Source organism: Plectropomus leopardus, chromosome 8, assembly GCF_008729295.1.
Source record: "Plectropomus leopardus isolate mb chromosome 8, YSFRI_Pleo_2.0, whole genome shotgun sequence".
NCBI classification, from domain to species: domain Eukaryota; kingdom Metazoa; phylum Chordata; class Actinopteri; order Perciformes; family Serranidae; genus Plectropomus; species Plectropomus leopardus.
The window spans coordinates 24,989,210-25,002,314 of NC_056470.1; the positions used below are offsets into that span (position 1 = coordinate 24,989,210).

At 39.8% G+C, this 13,105-nt stretch overlaps 1 protein-coding gene across 1 annotated transcript in view; it reads right to left on the reverse strand.

Annotated features, from left to right (window-relative positions):
* The window catches only part of LOC121946868 (cadherin-4-like), a 288,738-nt gene that overhangs the window by 65,959 nt on the left and 209,674 nt on the right, over nucleotides 1–13,105 (reverse strand). Inside the window, exon 5 of the mRNA XM_042491671.1 lies at nucleotides 7,725–7,922. Coding sequence (XP_042347605.1) covers nucleotides 7,725–7,922 — 198 coding nt within the window. The remainder of the gene's footprint in view (nucleotides 1–7,724; nucleotides 7,923–13,105) is intronic.

Genomic DNA, 13,105 nt, shown 5'->3' on the forward strand with positions numbered 1-13,105 from the left:
TTTGTGAGCGTATGTCTCGGCAGGAGGGAGTGGAAACGGAGGAAGGGGGCATGCTGGAGCGGGGCAGTGCTGGTGTTGGCCGGATGGTGGGTGACTCAAGGGAAGAGGCCGTGAACAGCAGTTCTCCGGGAAGTCTATCAGACCTAAACACAAACACAGACGTGCCTCTAATCCTGGTCTAGCCCTACATTCCCTCTCTCGCTCCTTTTCCTTTCCTTCTGCTGCTTTCTCGTTCTCAATCACACCCACCCGTCTTTGTCCCCCCTCAGATTCTACAGTGCAATTGGCTCCTGCTCACTTGTACAGTATGTTGCTTTTTGTTCCTCCTGCTCTTTCAGATTTTCTTTTTTGTCCCTCTTTCTGCTGTTTTTGTTGTTGCCGTGTCTGTCAGTGAAGCAGAGCAGTCATTAATCACTGGTAAACGTACGCAGAGGAGAAAGCAGACACCTCGAGGGGTGTGTGGGGGGGGGTCTCTTATTCTGCTCAGAAAACGCTTTTCTCGACGTGCTCCACGGAGAGAGATGCAGAAACTGGAGCACAGGTGCTGCAGCGAGTACAGTAAACACAACCAGATGCACTGCAACACACATCAGATCAGACACAAATGTCGGTATTTTGCGCACTGTTTAACATGCAGGCATTAAGCATATTTTTAGAAAGCTACTTCTAGGAAATAAATAGCTACAACAAATTACTGGTACAAATGACTTGTCGATAAAAGAGCAGGATATCAAATAAACCTCTTTCTCTTCATATCAGTCAATAAAGGGCTTTAGACAAGTACCCATTTATTTGGCTTATTGCTCTGGCAGCTGCTATTTCTCTCTACGGCATTGCTGTCAATATAATGTCCTGTGATTATTGAGGGATGCAGCCACACTCTATCGAAATATCTAGCATCTCTGTCGCAAGGACAGCCAGCAGACAAAGAAGACACAGATATAAAAGAAAATATTTCTTACAAAGAAATATTATCCAATAAAACATTTTTCACATCCAAGCTCTCAAAACAAATGTCTTCTCTCAAAATAATATCTCTGCTAGACAAACATCAAATATTACCAAGAGCAGAGGAGGTTTAGAAGTGAATCAACAGGTTTCTGAAGAGAGGCTGGAAAGAAGAGAGAGACTTGGGACAAGGACAGAAATGATGCAATGAGTGAACAATTAGAAGAAAAGAGATCGCGAGGAAAGAATGAAAAGAGGCTTTTGTATGTACTGCAGATGTCTAGATACACTTCAGACGGTCCCATATGAGGGTAAAGCTCACTAGCAATGCTTCAAGTTGCATTTTACGCTTGTGAGTCTCAAAGGAGTTGTTTGACATTTTGGGGAAAAAAGCTTATCGGCCGCCTTGTCGAGAGCTAGATGAGAAAATCAATACCACAGTTATATCTGTCTATTAAATATAAAGCTACAGCGAGAAGACGACTAGCCTAGCTTAGCATGAACACAGCATAAAAAAAGGTATTCAGCCAGCCTGGCTCTTTCCAAAGGTAACAAAATCCACCTACCACACAGCTCATGAATTAATAAATTATATCTGTCTGTTTAGTTACGTGGAACACAAACCCCTGTTTTCAATCTTAATGCTTGGCTAATTGTTTTGTTTGTAATTTTGGCTGTAGCTTCATCTTAAATGGACAGATATGACCGTGGAATCAATCTACTAATCTTACTATTAGAAATAAAGCAAACAAGCATGCTTCCCAAAATGTTTAACTACTCCCTTAAATGCTTAATGCTTACCAAGTATCAACTTGCAGTCTGTTATCCAATGATCCAACGTTGTTCAAGTTCACAGATCACCAGAGCTAGCTCAAAGTTAAACTCACACGGATTCAAACTATTTCACGTAAATGGTTCACAATTTTCAATTTTGAACTAAGTTCATAGTCACAAAAAATAAGTAGTTTTTTTAATCATTAAACACATTGTATGATCATCAAGCCCCCAGGAGCTGTGCTGGGTTTTGACATTATGGGCAAAAACAAAATTACAACTTTGGGGTCAGACATTTAATGCCATTGGGCCCAAAAAGACTGTTTCCCATATACAGATTTAAACTGTAAAAGAAGATGTCTGTGAATCAGTGGATGCATGTTTTTAAGTGTCACAACCCCTGTGAAAAGGCTCGTTTCACTATGGGGAATTCATCCATATGTTCCAGTAACATTTCTTAACTCTAGAAGGGCTGCACAATTAAATCATTTATCCCCGGTCAAGTTAGCGGAGCGCTAAACCGTAAGTTTGACGTACAGCCAGTGAAGTCACGAGTGCACTTGCTTTATGGGCCCCACAATGTGGACAATCTATCTTTGCCTTCATGTGCCACTGAATTTATTTCATCAAAATGACCGGGGGTCCACCTCTGCCGTATCCAGTTCTTGTTACACATCCATTCTGAACATTTTTAACTGTCGTGTGAATCAACGACGCTCACGGTCACAGGATGCAAACAGGTATGTTCAATGCATCGATCCCCAAATCTTGAGCAAGTTCAATGAATGTGCTCATTTACTGCGTTCATGCACAACGCTGCTGTTACATGTGTTAAAAGTCAGATACCGTGCATGAAAACTGCTCTTTTCAATGTGATGGCACGACTTCACCTGCAACAGCAACTCTGACTGGCCAAAACTACATCAATTCCTCTATCTCTCTCACATCCTCTATTATCTCACAGGCGAGAGTCAGCAAACAGTACAATAAAAAGGGTATTTTACTGGACAAACATTTATTCACACCCCATCTTGCTCCTTGGCTAAATTGTTGTTTCATCAGGGTTTTGTTCATTTTTCTGCTGACGGCTGTTGTAATAGAGGGTTAAGGGGGAGGGAGTTGGGTAGTGATGGTGTTGGGGGGGTTGGTTACGTTGAGTCTTTATTTACCGGAGCAGAAGAAATCGATGCCTCTCTGCCGTAGGAGAAGTGTGTGGATCAATGGAAGGTTTCAAAAAGCCTCTGTGAAAAATCAATGTCCCTTACATGCTATTGATGGCTGTTTGGCCGCAGAAGAAAGAGAACGACAAAGAACACCTGTTTATTGTGAAAAATTACTCTCCCAACTCTTTGTTTTAGTCTTTCTAGATCTTTTCCTCTCTGTTTTTTCTAGAACAGTCTTGTATCTCTTTCCTAAACATGGCTCTATTTGAAAGATTCTGTCATTTTGTATTTGTATACTGTCAGCAGAGGTATGTGGTAAAGTTACATTTACTCTGTTACAGTCAAGTACTTTAGAAATTTAATAATTATTCCAGCACTTTAAATGCTGCATACTTTTTACTCCTACTTGAACAGACTTTTTGAATTTTTTTTTTTTACTGTTTTATGCATTGCATCTGATCTGCTACCAAAGCCACACCCCTTCAGGACTCAGAGTAATGGCTTTAGGAGCCGCGGGAAAATCAAATGATACAAAGTATCCTCAGTCTCACTTTTTTCCCTTTCTATTGTCAGTGTATGTGAATTGTATTTTGTCTTCCTTTGTGTCTCTGTCTGCAACTTTGTGTTTTCACTGCTGACTGTCTCGGCCAGGTCTCCCTTGAAAAATATATTCTTAATCTCAATGGGACCAACCTGGTTAAATAATAACAAAAAAAAATTATATAAGAGCTATGGTTGGGCCTAAAAAAAATTAAAATCAGGCCTAGCCAAACATAAACCTGTATGGTTTTTGTCCATGCCTAACCTGAGCCCTTACTTTGTCAGGAGATCTGACCAATAAAAAACAGAATTTTCACTATATAAAAATAATTTACAAACATTTATTACAAGTTAAAGTTAACTGAAGTCTTTTCAGTGCAGTTACTTCTGTTTATTCAATGTCTTCTGCCAAATGTTCAGCACAGCCCAAAAACTGTCATATGCCATATATATTAAAATTAGATTGTATAGCATTTCTCCAACACAGCCCATACATTATTCATGACACGGCATAGACTATAATGTCTGCATTAAAAAAAACAAAACAAAAAAACCCCCAAAACATCAGAATATTGGCGCTCACCCGACATGATTTGAGCCTGGGGGAATTCTGAGAAATAACAGCCTGGCCCAAACCGGGTGGGTGGTTCGGGCTGAGAATCAAAGCTCTGTTTCAAATAACATGAATTCCAACTGAATTAATGGCAATAAGTTTAATATAGCATATATCATCTTGCATCATGCTTCAAAACTACTACTACTCCTGTTTCCTGACCTTAATGTAAATGTTTGGGCTGATGGTGTGTAATACCTCTACGACTGTATTACCCATCAATGTAGCCTTGTATATATATATATATATATATATATATATATATGATGGTGTGACATTTATCACATACTAGCTATAAATACAAACCGCAAATGACTGCACATATGTTCACTTCATTACCTCAACCACAAGAGGACCATCTGTGGTTGAAATGATGCATTCATGTAAAGTAGAGTAAATTGAAAAATTATTTCTCCCTTTTTCTCACTGCTCAAGATGTTTGTAAAATAAGTATTTAACTGATGGAGGGATGGTCTTTTTTTATAAAACTAGGCTGCCTTTGCAGTAGCAAGGCACAAATACTTTCAAAATTGGTGCTACGTAATCAGAAAAAAACAGAGTAGAGTAAACAGAGTAAAAGGACCTGTGGCAATCCATTTTGTTCTGAATCGTGTTTTTATCAGCCCGCTCTAAAATATGTTTCTGAAAACACTTAAAGTCAAAAATAGGTAATACAGTCATAGAGTCTCGGTTTATATTTGATCAGAACTGCCTAGTTTTACTGTTTGATCAGAGTTTGGTCTGAGAGAGAGCGAGAGAGAGGGATGGGTCTGTCTCTATGTCCTCTTCTATATATTTTGTGTCCGGAGTGGCAGCATTTATAAATGCAATATATAAATTCACAAGTACAGCCTGTAGTTTGCGCAACACCCAACACATACAACCCATAAAATTAGCGAAGTATCCCTTTAAGCCAATACTTTTGTACTCTAACTCAAGTAGGTATTTTGATGAATGCTTTTACTTTTACGTGAGTACAATTTTCCCTTGCTTTATCCACTTCTGGGTGTAAGGAAGCACAGCACTGCTGTCCATTATTTTTGAAGACCAAAAAAAGAGGTAAAATCTGTGATGCTAACACCAGGCTACATTCAGTACAACCCTCTGACACTCGCAGATGATAAGGCCTAATATTAAGCCCCGGAGTTACACCATGCACACTGCACTACTTGATGTACAGGAGAAGAGTGTGAAGCGCAGGAGCAATTATTTCAGCGCTGCTATTAATAAAAAACAGTCAATAACATCTCATTGAGCTCTGACACTGGCTTGGCTTTAGAGAGCAACGGCAGTACAGTTCTGCCAAGACTTTACCTAAGCAGTCAACATTTCCCTCGAGCCTTGTCAGGCTGCAGGCTCAGGGGCCAGTCAGTGAGGCCTCTGTCCTGACACCTGCCCGATCCTGTGCTGGCTTGATCAAAGTGACAGTGCTGCGGACCTGCAGAGATACAGGTGAGGGCTGCTGTCACCCCCGCCTGTCCAACTGATGGCAACTTGGTCAGGGCCGGGAGAAAAAGCGGCGGGATGGTGGGGAAGGCCTCTGCCTGCATGTCACTCAGTGCTGCGCCAGATGACAGAACAGCCCATTAGGAAAGGGACTGACTTCACAGGCCATTAAGAGAGGCATCACACAGCCACAGCACACAGAGCACTGAGTAATGGCACAGTTGGAGGGACAGGAGAGGAGATGAGAGACACAAAGACCGCATGCTCTGTTGCAGCATCTTCAGTGTAAAACTTAAAATTGACATTAAGATATTAAATGTCAGAGTGAAACTATATCTTTTGATTTTTTTAATGTTTTGAGTTAGGTTTGACTGAAGGAAATGAAATAGACACAAACAAGCCTCAATTCACAACGGAGGGCTAAAGAGGTTAGAAAAGTGGACTAAACTCATAAACAATAAGCACTGCAAAATCATTCCCATGCCATTCACCCCCCAGAGCTGTCTCCTTGTTAAAATCTCTGGCTCTCAGTATGGCCCTGCCTGCCCTCCAGTCATCATTAAAGAGAAAGACGGGAGCCCAACAGAGGCATCAACACGCATCACTTCTCCTCTGCTCTGAACGCTCCACTCTCAGCAATCCACCAGCCCCTGACGGACTTATTTACTGCACAAAGTGGATTGTGTTTGGCTGCACACTATACTTCCAAATGTTCCTTTGATACCCTCTCTCTCTCTCTCTCTCTGTCTACCCCATCCCCTCTGTCTCTCTCTCCGGCTCTGTCCGTCTCATGGAGACAGCAAAACTGTCTGACCAGTTTATGGCCGGTGTAGCACTACTGAAGGGCTCAGCGGGCTCGGATGAGAGTGCCACACTGTGCCAGGCTCATGGGACACACTCCAGCTGTAGAAGCACTCCAACTCCAAAAACAAAGACTTACAAACTCTCCCCTCTTTGACTTGATATTTTTGTATCACTAAATAAAAAAATTAAAAAGTTTCCTTCGAGCAGCTCCCCAGGCTTTTCCCTGGGGATTGGATAAAACCCAGTAGAAAAACAAAGAACAGAAACAAAGGGAGGAAAAAATGCCTCTTTTGCACAATTTAAGACCCAAAAGAGATAAACTGTGAGAGTTTTGTAAACAGCGAGGAAAAGCTGATGGCTAGATATCCCAGATAAAGAGAGGAGGAAAGTGGGAGCAGGGAAAGAAGCAGCGGTCTCCTGGAATGATGTTTTTTTGATGAATTACAGCGCGCACCACAAGCTCAGAGTCTGGAGCTTTGCTATGAGAGAGACAAACTGCGTTTTCTGTTGTGACAGAATCTCTGAATTTTAAGCACTCGGCAGCTCGAGCCTTTGCACAACAACACATATACACAAACGTTTATTTATTCATGTTTCTTATTTCTCAGACAGGCTTGTACAGGCTCGACCTCCAACCCTCAACATGTTGTGTTTATATTTTGTACTTATCAAAAACTAGCAGTTCTGCAGAAATCTAATTTGCAGTGATGGCAGTCAGTTGTTGTTGTTGCTACATTTAAATGTTGAATGCTAAATGAGGACAGGTTTATTGAATAATGATTAGGCTCCAACAGCTGAGGTGCTACTATTTGTTTAGACTTGAATGCATGTTATTTTTATATTATTATCTCTATTTTGTTTCAGTTTAAACCATCATGTCCTTGCTGGGCACGGGGGATGAACTACTGTGCTGCTTTTTAGGGCCTCAGAATAGCAGCTCTGCACACTTTCTCCTTATATCTCACAGGAGTCCCAGAGTTATGGCTTCAGTAAAGATTCTGTGACAAATTGTATTGTTATAAAGGAGCTATTAAAATAGTACTGAACTTGGAGTAACCTTTCTGAAATAGCGTGATAAAGGAAAGAAAGGAGGAGAAATAATCATACGTTTTACTGTGGACCCAATGGGCCTCACACTGTGGGAGAGTTTAGCTGCTTAGCTATTTTGGTGCCCGCCCTGCATCTGAAGGGAATATTTCTCAGGGCCAATAATGGCTGTTTAAATACCTTAAGATTTTGTGGCTATAATTGCACCAGGGGGACACCACATACTCATCTGCAAGGATGTGGAGAACAAACAAGTAATGCTAATACATATCTGTTCTTTATCGCCATCCACACCCCCAATCAGCGTTAGCCGTGAAGTGCCCTCAAGAAAATCCCAGCTGTAAATTCAGAACAAATCAGCGATGCGGCCCATCAAATCTGTCACTTACGCTGACGAGCATCTGAGGGAAAGGTCCTCGAGAATTTTCCGCCACGTTGATTGGTGGGATCACCCAGTCCCTCTTCTGCCGCCGTAGACCCTTGGAGCTGTTCAGGCCGGACCCTGAGAACATGATGACAGGAGGTGGTGCTTGGGCGGCCTCCTTCCTCTCTTTTCTCTCTGCGACTTTCCCCTCTTCCTCTGTGACCTTTAAAACAACACAAGGTTTTATTTAGCAAGCTGATGGGCTGTTAATAATAACAGTAACTGATGTGGTGCCTTTTCTGTGTCAAAGCAGAAATTCAAAGGACAACAAGAGACATTTTACAATTGTTAATCAGGTTAACGGATATATTCAAAGAGGAAGAAAGGCCATTTTTTCAATAATGATATTATTCTGGAAACTATATAACATGATGGAAACCAGAATGTCTTCCTTGTAGTTTTATGACTCCTCTAACCAGTCAAGTTAAAGCCTCCTGCAGACTGAGATTTTTGCAATCCTATAAGTTTAGTGCAAGCTACACTGTGCGACATGGATTTTAATAAACTTGGGTATGACATCAAGTTTGATAAATACAGACTGTACAATGACAACGCCTACTGAATTGCAGTTTACGACCAACATCCAGCAACATCAATTTGCGAGAACAAAAACTCGCTTGCATGTTTTTTTTTTTTAGTTGTTTTGTTACATAGCCACCAGAATAAGCTCATATGAACTTTTTTATGCCCTTTAATCTTACTGTTAATTCCTGTCAATTATTTTTTCATTGTGTTAGTTAATACCTTTTTCTAGACAGTCAGCTGCATAAATTTCAACTATGTTTCAAATGGGTAGCAGCAGAGCACAGCTCTGCCACAACTGGAAGAGGGGAAATAACTTGCTTCTGAGACCCACAGTATTTCTGTCATCACTACACAGTAACTGAAGAGAATACATGATGTTGCTATGGAGACAAAGTGCAAAAGGTCCACTCACACTAATTCACTCTTTCATTCATTTACTCACTCACTCACTCACTGAATCAGTAACTCACTTCTTCACTATAGCAGTTAGTCCTTCTGCCCCTAACTGGCGATTAGGAATCCTGGCAACAAGACCAACAATCATTCCCACGCTGCCTTAGTATCAGAGCAAAATGTGTATGGTTCAAAAAGTGTGAACATACTTTAAGAACTATTAAAAAATACAATGCTTGGTCTTTATACACAAAAACCTACTGGAATCATCAAATGCAAGTTTTTTTTGACAGACTAAATGCAAATTTAATTTGTTAAATGCCACATCTAGCTACCTTGATGCATCAAATTAGCTTTGAGTTTTGAGCACAAGTTGGAAAACCACCAGATGTTTTTCAATAACCTTTCATACTCTTAAGATAAAAACAAAACATATTGCATCTTATCGTATTTAGTCTGATGACAAACTCCTGACAAATCCCTGTTATAAATGCCTGAAATTATACCAACAAAAAAGGCTACAGTTAGAAAAGGATGCTGTAACAAAAGCAGATTTTAAATGAATGTATGTATTACATAAACAATTTGTTGTGTGCACTGACACTGATTAGGAGATTTTTTTTTTAACTGGCCATGAGTTGAACAAAAGGCATGTAATTGATGTTTTAATAACTTTACCACATTAGTTGAAACTGCACAGCAATTGGAACATCTATTACAGTGAGACAACATAAACAAAATAGAAATTAAAAGCTTAAATGCTCTTTTCGAAAACCAGACATAAACAAATCATCTGTTCTATTAATCTATACAATTCCCTCTTATTTACCACTTTGTTTGTTTACTCATATATGACAGATTAGTGGTTAATTGGGATATTTCCACAAACATAAAATCTGCTGTCTGCAGTGTGCTAAATTAAAATGATGTTTATTCAACATCATCTAAACTAGTTCATTTGTGTCATCATGCATCAGGCCTGAGCAGGACGGAGCGGTAAAGTGTGAGCACATATGTAAAGTCTCTGTAAATGCTTTGTATGTGTGCGTGTGTATGTGCATATATGTGGAAGAGACCATAAACTATAGATTTTGTCATTTACACAGGAGATAAAAAGCCTATTAACTCATACAGTATTCTCCCATCATACATTTCCCTCACACGCTCCCTGCAGGCAGAGAGAAATGACCACCACAAACCTGTCTTTTTGAAAGATGCTCAAATAAGGAAGTTGAAAGGAGCCCATTTCCAATCTCCTCATGAACATTAACTCACCCATGAGTCAGAGGAGCTACATCAAATGCTGAAGCTATCACACATATCACCCATCTAAATTCATGCCCTCGCGTGAAATGCTGCAAGACACCCGAAGGTGAGCTGCAGAGATTCTGCTTCATTATAGATGCTTCTGGAATATTTTTAAGCAAACACACAGCCATTAAAAATACAGTAAGATGCCTTTATTTCAGCCCAGAGCCCAGTGCAGATAATCAGATATGTTGCTTCTTAATGAAAGTACATTACGCATATGAGTGCATCTATGTCCAGGTTACACTAGGTCCAAAATCTCAAGGTTTACTTTTTATCTACCACATGCCTAGCGTCCCAGCGGCTATAGTGGATGTGCCGTATATAAGTGATCTAAAGGTTACATTAAATTGAGAATCTGGAGAGTTGTTCTACAGTAAGTTTACAAACATATCTCAGGGTTACGATCCAGTGAAAACATGTCAAGAATCCAGTCACGAGCATCATTGCTGAAGCTATGCATCAGTTGCACTCTCTGTCTCAATCACTTTCCCCTGAGCTATCCCTTGCTCCCGTGCTACCCCCTGCTCTTCTCTCACAGTGTTATTGTTTTTCTGCGTCTCTCCTCGCAGTCAGTGGGTCCTGACAGTTTGTCTCAATAACAGTGATTCCTCGAGCACTGAGCTGCGTTAGGCTGATATGCAGCGGCAGGTGAAGCAGCATCACAGAGCTTCATCCAGCAAAGATTCCCACCACCAGGCAACAACAAATTTTCACTCATTCATTTAACCCTCATTTATGCAGGATGGACCCATGTTAGAAGTTTACTCTCTCTTGCATGCTAGGACTGCTCTACATGGACAGGATTATAGAAGCAAACACAAACAATTAGACAAATATCAAAATAAATAAAACTGAATATGAAGTATGAAATATCAAAAGGGTTAAAAGGGGCCTCAAAACAGCATTAAATAAAATATGGAAATTAGCGACACATATGAATATTTACCCTTTAATGCATGAGTTATGACCACCTCAGCCAAGGATTTTTATTTCACTTTAGGCATGAAAATAAAGCACACTTTATTTTTTAAACATGCATTTTTCAAGACGTGTTCAATTTTGCCACCTGGGTGGACAGCATGCCTTTGGGTTTTTAAACTTAAGAAATATAAACCAATGAATACAATTATACATTATGTGAAAATTCCAACATTTTCTAATGCTGGTAAATTAGTGTGTTCACAGATTTGAAAATATTCTAATACTGTTTAATGCAATGCAAAATAATTAAATCTGGCTCCTGAATCCTCAGCCTCTCCCCTCTTTTTTTAACTCCTCCCTCCTGCCCAAGATTGGCAAGATATTTCTGAACTGCACGGTGTGTCTTCCATGCTGTGAGCCATCTTGTTTTTTAAGGAATTGTGTTGCACTAACAACAACTGGCCAATGGGTGGCAGTATATGTGATGATGCATCTTCAACTGCATGTAAAGATGGACAACATGACAGCTCCCAAAAAGTAAAGCCAGCACATCTTGATCGCCCCCTGGTGGCTGGCTGCACTATAGGTCATAAACCCTGCTCCCTCCGTGTTAGCAAGTGGCACATGGGCCAAACTAAAAACTCAAAGTAAATGTAAAATATTTTTTTCTAAAAGATTGTTTGTTCATGTGTTCATTTTTCTGACAAGTTTAGTTTTAATTAGTTAATTGATACTATTATATAATTGTCTTTAGTTGATTTACGTTGCTTACTTTGCAATTGCTTTGCTTATTGACGCTTTGTTTGCCTGTTTGTTTATTTTCCTTGAGAACATGACTTTTATATTTGTTTTTTTTTTTATCCTCATTGAGGTGATATTCCTTACAAGCCCCTGGGGGTTTCTTAATCTCACCTGCACAACCTTATCTTCTTTTGTTCTTGAATTTCCGATGTTTTGTTTTGTGCAAATAAACCTTAAATTATTGGTTGACAGCAGCGTGTGCCTATTGGTGTGCTCCCAATCAATGTATAGGTGGTAACTCTTCACTATGGAGACCACTACTGCACAGCCTCTGTGTCCAAATGACGTCACCAGTCCAAGAAGGCAGTGGCTATATCCTGAATATTTTATCCCTAACCCTTTTTGTATGGTGGTGGAAAATGGAGACGTGTCTTCATCTTTATGGTCAGTCTATATGATGCATTAGGGTCCACTGTAATGGCTGATGTTAAACTGTATCAACACCCATGCATGAACAAGAGCATGACTTTTTAGTAGCTGTCCACTGTAAAGACCAACATGTCTGAAAGGGAATATATATATACTATAGATATATATTGTCACACACAAACACACACACTGATATGACTATGGATGTACAGTTTTGTGTATGTATTATCATATACATACAAAATAGTGGAAGTATTCTTCTGTACCAGCACCTAGTTGGGTACCTGCAGGTATGAAGTGTGTGTAAAAGGTAAAAATATTAATAGATTCTAATTTATGGGTAAGGCTATAAATAAATTAGATGCAGTAATGCCATTGTTAAAAAAAAAAACACAGAAGGAAGGAAAAATAACAAAAACAGAAAAGTCTGCTGTTTACATCTTTTGGTAATCAAAAATATTGTGATTAGACATCTGTTCAGCCTTACGGCTTTTTTTCTTTATGGCCGAGGGAGTGTGTAGCCAGTGAATCTGATGATGTGTCGTGGGTCTTATGTTAACAGGTTTGTCCGGAATTAATTCATAGTTAAATGTAACTGCAAGTAAAATACACATTTATGAAACTTTTAATGAAAGCTGCAGAAGGGCTGAAATTGAAAACTCTAGTAACCCTGGAGTAACTGTGCAGTCTAACAGTACTGTGCTACACAAAGAGAATAGGTGGTGATGCAAGACAGAGTGTGTGGAGAAAAACAATACAATTGGAAAGCACTCACCAGAGATGATAGAGAAAACTGTTCAGTTCCATTACAGTAGAGAAAACAGTACAGGCAGAGAGCGAAGAATATGTGTGCATGCTCCATGTGTGTGGGTGGGAGGGTGTTCATGTCAGAGCATAAGAAAAATCTGGGCTTGTGAATTCGGGAGCATAAGAGAAAGAGGTTCAATCACCATACATTTACATAATAAGAGGCTAGTGTTTTTAATACCTCTTCCAATTTTTCATTTTATATTACTTCTGTGCAAT